This window comes from Lontra canadensis, unplaced genomic scaffold, assembly GCF_010015895.1.
Source record: "Lontra canadensis isolate GAN:19392208 unplaced genomic scaffold, GSC_riverotter_1.0 scaffold4, whole genome shotgun sequence".
NCBI lineage: Eukaryota > Metazoa > Chordata > Mammalia > Carnivora > Mustelidae > Lontra > Lontra canadensis.
This window is the reverse complement of record NW_022630998.1, coordinates 33,266,296-33,279,383: the sequence shown is the minus strand read 5'-3', so window position 1 is coordinate 33,279,383 and position 13,088 is coordinate 33,266,296. Positions and strand designations below refer to the sequence as shown.

Genomic DNA, 13,088 nt, shown 5'->3' with positions numbered 1-13,088 from the left:
CAGGGGGAGTGGGAGAAGGAGAAGTGGGACTCGATCCCAGGACCCTGGTATTGCGACTTGAGCCCAAGACAGACACCTAATGACTGAGCTACCCAGGCACCCCAAAATGTACATTTATTTCAATTGGTTAGTCACATCTACATTTTTTATCCCTACAAGGAAGGTATAATCCCTGAAGCATGACTACTTTGAATACATTTCAGTGTATTAATTGTCAGCGTATTTCCACGTGAAATGTGTTATCTCATGAAGCAAGAGTTGGCCCAATCTTTACTTCTGTCAAATGTACGTAGTACAATTCTCAATTTTAAAAAATCAATAGTCTTTAAATTCACTTCTTTGAGTCAAATAATAAGTACTTGTGTTGACCTTTTAAGAAACGAAATTTTTAAAAACATATTTTGGTTATAATTGGTTTTAAAAACAATATAAATATTGTCTAAGTTCACAGAAAATACATCATTGAATCACTCTGCATTGCTTTTTAAATAAAAAGAAAAATATCAAAAGGTCAAAAAATTATTCTATTAAAATGAAAATGCACATAGCATCTCTCACATTATTCAAGTACTTAAGAACACTATTAACACAGTATCTTCAAAATTTCTTCATACAAACTAGGAAATTTTGAAGAAAATTAGACTAAGTCAGTTAAACTCAAGACTTCAATTTATTAAGAGTGACTGAATTTCAAAGATTATAACTAGTATTATATTTTAGCTTCAAGGTCTTATGAACCTATAGGCATTACTTTAGCTGACTCGAGCACTGTACCACGGGTATTCAATGCATGTACTCGATTTCTGTGAGGGAAATTATTTCATTCACTGGTTTACTGACTGCCTATGATGCCAAGCACCAGGAATACAAATAAATAAAACCCAGCCCTTGCCCCAGGTGACACTGCTAAGTTAATTTTTAACTTCCATACGTAAATCAGGAGTTAATAGGAATTTTAACAGAGGAGGACACGTGTGGGAATGAGAGTAAGTTTAGAGGCAGAGGTGCTAGAGGTTAAAGGATATACAGGGGTTGACCAGTTGGTGGCCCAGTTACAGGCAGAAGTGGATGGGAAGAAATACAGAATGTGGGTACACAGCCAGTGCAAAGAGAAGGGAGAAAATTCCAAAAACAAGGAAGCAAAGACTTGCAGATGAGAAAGCACAGTTGCTTGGTTGATTATATGTGGAGAACTACAAGCAATTTGGAGCAACTGCTTTAGAAGCACAAGGTGACAAAGCTGGGAAGGCCTCGTCTGATGACCATGGAATGGTCTATGTATACCATGCCACAGAAATTGTGTGATTTCTGTATTTGAGAGAAAACACCTGTCAGAGTAATATCCAGGATTCATCTACCCATATATTCTCCCAAATACCTCCACCAGGAGTTTATAAGGTCATTACAACAATGAATATTACTAGCTAGAATATGTTTAAAATCCTTACCTTGGGCTAAACTATATGTAAATCAGAGTTTCCTTTTGAAAGTCTAGATTAGAAACAAGATGGGTCCTGTAGGCTCCTCCCTCTGTATGGCCTTATTTTAAAAAAACTTTAGCATCTTCATTTTTTTTTAAAGATCCCCCCCCCTTTTTTTTTTTTTTTTAACTTATTTGACAGAGAGACAGAAAGAGAGGACAAGTAGCAGAGTGGCAGGCAGAGGGAGAGGGAGAAGTAGGCTCTCCACTGAGCAGGGGGCCTTATTTGGGGTTGAGTCCCAGCATCCCAGGATCATGACCTGAGCCAAAGGCAGATGCTTAACTGACTGAGCCATCCAGGTGCCCCAAAACTTTTTTTTTCTTTAAGATTTTATTTTTGACAGAGAGAGACAGTGAGAGAGGGAACACAAGGAGGGGGAGAGGGAGAAGCAGGCTTCCCACCAAGCAGGTAACCTGATATGGGGTTCGATCCCAGAACACTGGGATCATGACCTGAGGTGAAGGCAGATGCTTAAAAACTAAGCCCCCAAGGCACCCCGTCCCAAAACTTTAGCATCTTCAGATGAACCTTGCACACTTTGCTTTACCACAAACCTCACCATTCTTTGCTGCCATACATACCACGAATGTCACACATGTACATGGCTTATTTGACCTCTGCCTATGTTCACATCTTGATCTTGTCCCTTACTTCTCTAATAAGAGGAAAGATGGGAATCCAAATTCAAAGGAAGAACATTTTCCTTTAAGTCTTAGAACAGATCTATATATCACACACTTCCCTTCCAATAGACTACCCACTTTTAAAAACAGAAAGGAAAGGATAAAAAGGAATTTTAAAAGCCCTCTACAGGGAAGAGATCATAATTAATCTAGGATCAATCTGTCCCATTATGAATGACCACATGTCTAACTCCAACTAGTCATTTTGAAAAGAGAAGCTGACAATCACTGGGGATGGACTGGTGAACATTCTTTCTCATTAATTACACTGGTAAGGCAGAGAGGGAGAAGGAGAAAGGACTAATCCCTAACAGCAGGAAGTTAGTAATGTCTTTATCTCATATGAATAGTATTTTTCTTCTTGCAAATAACCTATATTAAGTGGTAACACCTAAAAAAACGCTTCAGCAAATTTATACATTTTCTTCAAAATATTGTATAAGACATTAGAAGGAAAAAAAGATAATTTTTTTTTTTAAAGATCTTATTTATCTGACAAACAGAGATCACAAGCAGGCAGAGAGGCAGGCAGAGAGGGAGGGGGAAAGCAGGCTCCCTGCAGAGCAGAGAGCAGGATGCAGGGCTCAATCCCAGGACCCTGGGGTCACGACTTGAGCCGAAGGCAGAGGCTTCAACCCACTGAGCCACCCAGGCACCCCAAAGATTAATTTTTTTAAAATTCAGGCAGGATAGGAAATGTAAGTATACTTATTTAGAAAGGTAATAAGTAAACATTCCCAGTCCCTATAATCTATTTTTTTATTGTATCTTATTTAAAAATACATAAATTGCTTCTCACCTCCCAGAGAATATAAGCTGTGTATATTATGAAATTACTATAGCACTTCTTATAAAATGCTATCTGTTCACAATTATGGTAAAGGAAATTCTGACATCTCTAAATTGTTATACTACAATCTCTCATAATCTGTCTTGCCCTTCAAATTAATTTTTAAAAAACCTAATGTAATTTTTGAGGTTCAATGGTGGGAGAATAATAATATTTAAGTCATTTGTAACTATAACAGTAAGGAGAATTCTACAACTTAAATTTTTCATCTGTAATCATATTAATGATAAAGCACTTCTTGAGAAATCAAGTCCCAATTTTACAGATAAAATTTTTTTTCATACAAAAGTTAGCCACAGAGATTCTTTCTTTTTTTTTTTTTTTAAGATTTTATTTATTTATTTGACAGACATAGGCAGAGAGGCAGGCAGAGAGAGAGAAGGAAGCAGGCTCCCTGCTGAGCAGAGAGCCTGATGCGGGGCTCGATCCCAGGACCCTGAGATCATGACCTGAGCCAAAGGCAGAGGCTTTAACCCACTGAGCTACCCAGGTGCCCCCACAGAGATTATTTCTATTGTAGTTCCTAACTATGATTTTGTAAATTTTGCCTACTATTCACAAAAATGGGAGACAGAAGGCATAGTTGTGGAAAGTATAGTACCCATAGCTCTGAACATTCACTTTTTTGTTACTTGTATCATCTTTCAAGTATGTACAAATGGTGTTTAATTCAAAATAAAGCACTTTTGAAAAAATTTTAATATGTAACTGGAACAGTATATAAAGTTTCTAATGAAATTTAGTTTTTGAAACTATATCAAAATCCCTAATCAGTTTTACTTTTTAAATTTATTTTTAATTTTTAAAAGAGATTTTATTTATTTGACAGAGACACAGCAAGAGAGGGAGCACAAGCAGAAGGAGTGGGAGAAGGAGAAGCAGGCTTCCCAATGGGCAGGTAGCCTGATGCCGGGCTTGATCCCAGGAAACTGGGAGCCAGGAAACTGGGAACCGAAGGCAGAGAAGGCAGATGCTTAATGAATGAGTCACCCAGGCACAACCCCCTCCCCCCCGCCCCGCATCAGTTTTAAAGCAGTAACTTTCTGAAACTCTGAATAGGGAGAAATTACTCTATTAAATAGAACTGAAGTGAACCCACCCAGATTTCATAAATTCAAGTAAAACTGTGGTTATACTGGTTTAGAGCAAAATCAATATACTAAAGAGAAACATTTGTACATACATCCTTTAATGAATCTGTTGAAAACACACAAAGTGGCAGAAAAATCTCTTTAACAGAAGAGAAGGTACATGCAGTACCCCCAAAATGTGTACGTACTAGCAGCACCATAAGAATTTACTACCTAAACATTAAAAGAATTTAAATATAATCAGTGCTTAAAAGAGCTTATTTTCCATTAATATAATCAAAGTTATTAAAATTTGTCAGTACAAAAATAGCTTGGCAAACTACTAATGTATATACACTAGGTTCTGGACTCTCAGAAATATGGTAACAGCAGTTAGTTATCAATCTATTACTATATATGTGGGGAGCATAAATTCACAATGAACAAGATAAAAGGCTTTAGTTTTCAGTATTACATTCTAACAGCACCGGGAAACTGTAAAATTATCTATTTCCAAGAGAATTTTAGATAGCTTTAAATCTTAAAAAAACAAAGCCCAGAATTTCTTATTTTTAAGAACAAGTAATTCCCAGAATTCCATACAGCTGATGCTATGAAGCAAACAGTAACTCCCTAGAATGAGAAAACAAAACCTTCCCCCATTTGTATATACTGGTCTATTAGTATATAGTTACTGTATTTAGTGCATAGCTAACCTAAGATTAAGGTCTTAAAAGATGCCCTGAACACTTCAGTGGGTCAGTATATACCTGTTCAGCCCCAAAATGATTTTTACTATTTAGGTTAAAAAATAATGTTTTTAAGAAAATATAGCAACTTAGATAAAAGGTAATGCCATTTCCCCAAAGAAATTAGTAAACATTTTTATCCTCACTAACTCCCTCTTTTACATACCTCTAACCTTTAAAAAGCATTTAAGTAAGTATTCTAAAAACATATTAATTTATTGAAACTTACTCAATGAGAATGTTTTTGCATAGCTATGGTAAGGACATAAAAACAGCACTTCACTAAGGAGTACTAAATAGTCAATACATTCTAAACTTTAGTTCAGCAGTATAATTAAAAATCAAAGAAAAGAGTAAATAATTCAAGGTAACCCTGTAATGTCACTGAGATAGAATATAAAAAGCTGTAGTACCTTAGTTAATAGGTTTTAAAAAGCTCAAAGGTAGTTTTAAAAAGCTCAAAGGTAATTTTAAAAAGTACTTGTGGATGAAATTACATGTCTGGGATTTGCTTTCAAAATAATAGAAAAGCGGGAGAGTGGGCAAAGTTGTAGAAATAAAACTGGCCATTTTTTCCTAACTCTTGAAGCTGGGTATGTGCTCATGGGAGTCCATCATAGTATTCTCTCATATATATTTGAAAATTGTTGAAGTTTAAAGAGTAACAACAACAAAAAAAATCTTGCTTATGTCTATAAAGCTAGTACTTTTAAAAAGGTATATAAAACTAACAGAGTAAAGAACCAACTATAACGCAATTGAAATCAAGGCCTTCTTTTCATATGTGAATTAATGAATTCATGAGATTTAGACACACGGTTTGAATTTTAAGAGCACAAATTGGCTTGCTAAGCGCTATTACTCCGATCAACTCTTAATGAACTTGACTGACTAGGTCATTCTTCTCCATATCCTTCCTTCACACAAACACAACACATAGATATTCTAGTGACTTTGCTCAATCAGAATAGAGAAATGGTGGCAAAATTTATTTTTTTTGTTCATCCTTTTCTGTTGAAATAAGTACTAAGGAAGAAGGCAAAATAGTCTACATAAACCTTTAAAAACACAGACTTTGTCTTCCATTGCCATTAAAAAAAAAAGTGTATCAAGTTTAAACACAAGTTTCAGATTTAAATAAAAATTATTTTAATATTCTTGCTGTTTCTCATTCATGAAACACTGATCTTATTTCTATAGAGTTCTCTTAGGATAGGAAGTTATTAATTTCCTGACACTACAATGTACTTCTTGTGCTGGGAATAATTTGACTAAAATGCACTCTTAACTAACTAGCAGTATCTACTGGGGTCAAAAGGTGAGCTGCAGTCTGCCCAGTTTTTAGTAACCAACTATGTGAACAGGACAACTCACCTCCTGTGTTTCCTCATGTGTCGAAGGCACACGTTTTCAAACTTGACATTTTTTACACTATAATCCAGCACACACACACAAATCTATGTATTACTGAATGAAATGAAGTTCCTATTCCTAATGTGAATTTTACTCTGATGTTTCCTATTTTATGTTTCATTTTTCAGAATGAAATTCAGATAAATTAAATTGATTTCAAATTACCACAGTTTGGAAGATCCTGGATTATACCATCTTTGAGATTTCTTCTGTTATTTGGGGATTCTAACACTGGCTATAAAACACTGAATCTTCTATCTCAGGTGGAAATGAAAACTAGTTCAGAAAAAGAGTCTTTTGAAATCTCCAAAGCTAAGGTATTTTAAAGAGTATAACAAGAAAACTTTGAGATTGTGTAATACCTTTAACATAATTAAAAGCTTAAAATGACCTGTTAAACTTTTTCAGAACTCAAGTATCTCCATGACTAATCTATACATTCTAGTAGTCAAAGATGCTGTACCTTCAAATCAAAGTTAAATAACTCCTATTAGAATCCCAGGGACAAAGAACATCAATAGAAGATGACTAGTCCCATTTAATAACTCCAAATACTAAGGATTAGCAAAAGAGCAAACATTCAGAGAATTTTAGGTGCATAAAGTAAACCTGAAGTAGTTTTTATAAGTGTTAAATACAAAAATTCTTATTTCCAAATGCTACAGTATTCAATGCACATGGCTCGTTTAAATGTTAGCCAAAGAAATCACATTTATAATTATGTTCAGTGCATTTACATCTTTTAAATGGGTATGTTAAATTTAACAGGAATAAAATTTTTCCTTCCCTCAATGTACTTTTTTAAAACTACATACTAATCACATTGCTCTTCAATTGTAACTGTATTCAAAAACCTGTATGTTTTACTTATTGATGGGAATATAGTCTTCAGAGGAACTAATAAATTTCTCACGTGTCCAGTTATTTCAGTAGCAACAGAAAAGAGAATACGCTTCCCTGCAATCGTTAAAGCATGATGCCCATGATAATTCTAAGATAGGTCTACTGTTACATGCAAAATTATTAGCATTTTTAGGAACAAACTTGTAATAGTCCTTTAGTCAAAAAGTTTTCCTAACACATTCCTTAAAAAACCCCTAACTAAATGCTTCTTCCTCAGGCTGATCATGTGGTCTCCCAAAGTTAGTCTCTAGTATGTATAATCTATGCTGTCCCTAATAGTCAACAAATTCAATCAAAGAATTCTCATAAAGAAAGAGTCTGGAATATCTCACTTCACAAGTATTCTGAATATGCTAAAGAATTTGATGTTTTAAAAATTGGTCCTCAAAAGAGATGTTCAACACAGGAAAACTATTAAATTTTAGTTAAAACTACTAGTCAAAAGTTTCCAAAGAAGGATAAAAATTAACTTTAAGACAATGACTGATAGGTATTTGTTTATATTTGCAATGCTGCAGTTCCAAAGACCATCATTCAAAAAATTATATAGTATGGCAAATAATTACTATAACTGGTTTAGAACACATTTAAGATAAATTATACCTTTTTGAAGTATCAAATTCTTTTACAGTTCAGAAGTACCTGAAGATTTATCTCCAGTTAATTGGTATAAAACACTAAATCTGACATTGACATTAATATAAGTTACAACAATATCTTGTTTCCTTCTGTGAAATCCTATGATGAGATCACCTCTAAGAGTATGGTAAAGCTTAATTTTAGAGTAGTAAGCCAATTAAAAAAAAATATATATATATATATATATAACACTCAAGAACACAGGTGAAAGAGGAAACCAGGTTAAAAACGGGACTTTTGGGGGGTTGTGTTAAAAAAGTAAGTAGAAAAGATTTACAATGATATATTGTTTCACTGAAAATTGATTTTTACTGCAACTACCTCAGGAAACCTTTTTCTACATAAAGGAAACATTCATTCTAGTCCATCTAGAATGAATGGCATCTATAAACTAAAAATTCTTTAAAAGCCTTTCTGAGGTTAACAGAAATAGCTTTTTTAAAAAAAAAAAAAAGACTGACCTGGAATTTTCACTCAGGGTTGTAACTCTGCAAGATTTATCTGAAACCAAGTAAGTTTCCGTATTTACACATTTTACTTAATCATGATGGTTGAATTGAATCTGTACCTATGTGAAAATGGCAATGCATTCTGAGTTGGTTCAGCCCTTGGCTCTGAGTTCTGTGTCACATCAGGTGTTCTTTCATCATCTGTTCCATTGATACTTTCTGGTGTTAAAGGAGACTGAAGATCCCCGCCTGCTGATTCCTTTAAAAAAAAAGGGGTGGGGGAGGTAAGGGATAAAAGTGTTATACTTTCGTTAAAATATACAAGATAATCTTAAAGTTAAAAGTGACTCCAATGTATGCTTACTTACAAACTATATTTCCATTGAAATTTGAGTCAAAGAGGTAAAAAACTAAAATTTAAAGGAGAAATAATTTTTTAAAGCAAAGCAACTCATAAGAAAATGACCTGCAACTATACAATTTAGAAATGCAGTTTCAGGGGCACCTGGGTGGCTCAGTGGGTTAAGCCTCTGCCTTCGGCTCAGGTCATGATCTCAGGGTCCTGGGATCGAACCCCGCATCGCATCAGGCTCTCTGCTCAGCAGGGAACCTGTTTTCCCCCCTCTCTCTCTGCCTCTCTGCCTACTTGTGGTCTCTGTCTGTCAAATAAATAAATAAAAAATCTTGGGAAAAAAAAAAAAGAAATGCAGTTTCAAAGAACTGAAGAACTTTTGGGTTCATAAAGCAACTAGTTGGTTAGAATAAAAGATATTCAAAAAATTACTTAAGAAAAGCCAGAACAAAAATGCAAGAAAATGTGATTTTACTTGGGAAGGTAAGAAGGCAAAGGGAAGAATGAAATCTCCAACAAGTTTTAATTTTTATCTGCCCTACTTTTCAATTCTGGAGTTATCTACAAAAGCAGCCAGAAATCCCTCTGTAACATATACAGAGGTAGTATATCTCAACTTGAATAATGGAATTATTTTTCTTCACAAAATTTCCTGTCTTATTTCTACTTTTAATTATGTTTTGTCTATCAAGGTGAATTTAATTTGTTCCTCTAGAAAATAAGTGGAATTTAAAATGAAGCCCAAGCTGACACTTATTATTTGGATCTGAATTTGGTATTAGTAGAGATCAGAACTGAAGGGTCATTGGATAAACCCGTTAACCAGGCGAAGTCCTAGTACCAGATGATTTATGTGCAGCTTTGTGGACCCCCTGTGATCTCTGGACACTAAAACTTCACAACTGAAATATTAGGCTATGGTAAAGAAGAAAAAGAAAACATCAGTGTCCAATAGGAGAGTGGGTAGGTATGGTCATAATCTGCCAGCCTGAAAGAATACAGGATTTTTTTCAAATAAAAACAAGAGGGGGGCCTAGATAGCTCAGCTGGTGGAGCATGCAACTCTTGATCTCAAGGTCGTGAGTTTGAGCTCCACACTGGGAATAGAGCTTACTTAAAAAAAAAAAAAAAAGAAAGAAAGAAAAATATGTGTAATACAGGAAAATGCTTATATAAAAACATGAGCATATAAGGAGTTATCTTAGATTATGATAATTTAAATATTTTACACAAAAATAATGCACATAGAGAAATGCTAGGAAGGAATATAGAAAATATTAATGTGGTGAATAACTTTCTTTCAGAGGTTGCTGGTTTTAAATTGTATGTATTTTATTTCACATTTAAATTTTTTTTTAAAGATTTTATTTATTTATTGGACAGAGAGATCACAAGTAGGCAGAGAGGCAGGCAGAGAGAGAGGAGGAAGCAGGCTCTCCGCTGAGCAGGGAGCCCGATGCGGGGCTCGATCCCAGGACCTTGGGATCATAACCTGACCCGAAGACAGAGGCTTAACCCACTGAGCCACCCAGGCACCCCTCACATTTAAATATTTTAACTAATTATACCATAATGCTATAAATTATACAAGTATTAAAGGTCAAAAGGCTACTTTCTTGATTCTACCTTATCACTTAATTATTGTTCAATTATTAATGGAACCTATTTTGACCTTTGTTTCTTTAAAAAATTTTCTCCTAAATCCTCTTTGTTTCAAATAACTGACAGTCAATGCATGAATAAGGTTTACTGTACAATGTGACAACAAAAAATGGGAACGATATCTCAAGTGGCTATTTCAAGGTCAATTATGGACCATATCAATTAGCCAGAAAAAGTTGAAGCAGCAAGAAGAAATAAATCAGGGCTATTTCTCTTCAAGAAAGACCAAACCAAACTTAAATAATCAAGGTGGACTGTCCAATCAGTTGAATAGTAAGTTGATTCAGTGGAAATAAAAATAGAAACAAATTACCTTGTGTTTTTGGTTTTTTTTAAGATTTATTTTATTTGAGAGAGAGACAGAGAAAGAGAGAGCACCACCAGAGCAGAGGGGGCGAGGGAGAACAAGACTCCCCACTGAGCAGGGAATCTGACATGGGGCTTGATTTTAGAACCCTGGGATCATGACCTGAGCCAAAGGCAAATGCTTAACCGACTGAGCCACCTAGGTGCCCCACAAATTACCTTGCTAACCTAAGAAGGCATAACCAGCGTTAGTAACTAAGGATTCACTTGGAGATTTGCTAGAATTGATTGATAAGAGTGTGAAGGACAAAAGTAGATTAGGATTAAGAGAGAGAGAGAGAGGTTCTGCTTCCCACTACTTTCTGGAGGGAAATGGGGGTTTTGGTGCATGGATCTTGGGGAGGCTAAGAATGTTGATGCTACTGAAGTGGGAAGACCCACTAGCCTGAGATGCAGGCTAGGAAGGAAAGAAGGAAGGAGAAGAAGAAAGGTACAGAAGGTATAGAAGTAACAACAATTCCAGTATGGCAACTCAACAAGCCTTCTATCAGAAAACTTGAATATTAGCTACATTTAAATAAAGGCATGTTTTGTTACCCTATACATTACATCTGAAATGAAAACAAAATGCCCAGAGTGTGTTTTAGTTAAAGCACGTTAAAAATTAATAAAATTAGTATTTGCTCCTAAGAGAGTTACAACAATACATAAGAGCATAAAAGGAAAATGAAACTCCTTTAACTTCTAACTACCCCACAGGTAGTCAAAACCATTCTGTGAGAACTTCCAGGAACTTCATGTATGTTATAAGTAACACAGTGAAAGTTGTTTTATTTAATGTATTCCAAACATTGAGTTCTTTTTCAAACTAAATTTTGTGTAATTTCTTAAACATTCAACTTCAGTTATTACTATAAAAAAACTTATATAAAGTCAACATTTTATATCTTTAATTCAAACATTAAAATAAAAAAAAATTGTGGAGATATATTAGACACCAATTTTTGAAAAGAAAATATAGTTTGTCTTTAGAAAGACATTCTTAAGCTAAAATGGTTAATAGCCATTTTAAGGAAAAAAATTATTAAACAATACCCTCTCTGATACAAAGGTGTATATGTATATATATATATACCAAAGTTGATAAGAAAAATGAAAAATATGAAACATAAAATATAAATTTAAAAAAGCACATGTAAGATTCAGGAATTGCTTCTTAAGAATTCTCTCTCTACTCATTTATGAAGTGGAAGGAAAGCTAAAAATAAAACAAACCAATAAAACAACAACAACAAAAAAGAAATGCCACAAAAGGAAACATTCTGAATCCCATGGAAAAGAAACGAGTCGGGCCCTCCCTCCAGGCCTTCACCCAGCTCCTTTCTGGTATTTGTACTGTAGCAGGAGAGTGGGAGGGAAGGATGTGGCAGCAGTGCCCTTTCCCCATTAGACCAAATACCACCAACACCTTCCACTGAATTCCAGTAAAGCCTAAAATTAAAATTCCTGTTACAGTTCCATCCTTTCTGACTTAAGGAAAACAGGGCTTCTTCTCTTTATCATTTAATAAACATTCAAAGAAGACTTATTCTATTTCAGTCTTTTCTATTTAAATGAAGATGAGAACACTCTTTTCTGGGCAGAGGCTCAGACAGGAAGGACCTTATGATTTTGAGTTCCTATGGCTGTGGATATTGAAAGAAATGCCAGGGAAGAGACACAGGCAAGAAGAACAAAAGGATACATAAAAAGGAAGGTGAGGCTGAGATTAAATATCTACTACTGCTATAAGCCATTCCCCATACCCGGTCACCACTTGTGAAATCTCACTTTCTGACAACCACAGAAATTCTTTGTAATGTGACTCTAGATTAACTCCTGCTCTTCCTTCCCTGTGTGAAGTGTACTGACTTGACTGAGGCACAGTGCTAGTGGGTTAACCTCTATTCTGCATATTTTTGTACCAGCTACATGAAATGCTTACCAAGAATCAGCTGTATCTGTCCCAAGCACATTTATGCCAATTGTATTTATAGAATTATATAGCTGAATTAAATATTACGCAAACTAATAAAGTCTGAATGCAAAGCTAGAGTGGTTATTTTGATGAAAACCAGACCACATGCTTTGAAACAACTAAAAAGTAAATGGCTAGAAAATAAAATCTACAACTAACAGAAACATAACAGGAAAAATCTACCGTCACACTCAGCTGTCTTTGCAAGTGACTAGGGTTAGCTCTACTTAAAGGAAAAGAGAAACAGGAAATTGTAGACAATTAATATGATTTATTTAAGAAAGAGAACATGAATTCCAATCAACAGATTCATATTCAAAGAGAAAGTTTCAGCTTTAAATAAAAATAATGGTGAATACATAAAACATAGTATTATTGAATTTTAATTTATAAACTGATTCTTTAAAGACTCCTTTCCATTAACTGACTTTCTTGATTAACTCATCAACCACTAGTTTTGATTCCAACAGGTAAGAGGTGTTGTACATCCTCCTATCCTCTCAACCTAACCCAT

The 13,088-nt window shown here is 34.7% G+C and overlaps 1 protein-coding gene across 1 annotated transcript in view; it reads right to left on the bottom strand.

The window, feature by feature from the left end:
• HOMER1 (homer scaffold protein 1) overlaps window positions 1-13,088 on the bottom strand; it is a 132,034-nt gene that overhangs the window by 53,582 nt on the left and 65,364 nt on the right. Inside the window, exon 5 of the mRNA XM_032847808.1 lies at window positions 8,357-8,496. Within this exon, the coding sequence (XP_032703699.1) occupies window positions 8,357-8,496 (140 nt within the window). The remainder of the gene's footprint in view (window positions 1-8,356; window positions 8,497-13,088) is intronic.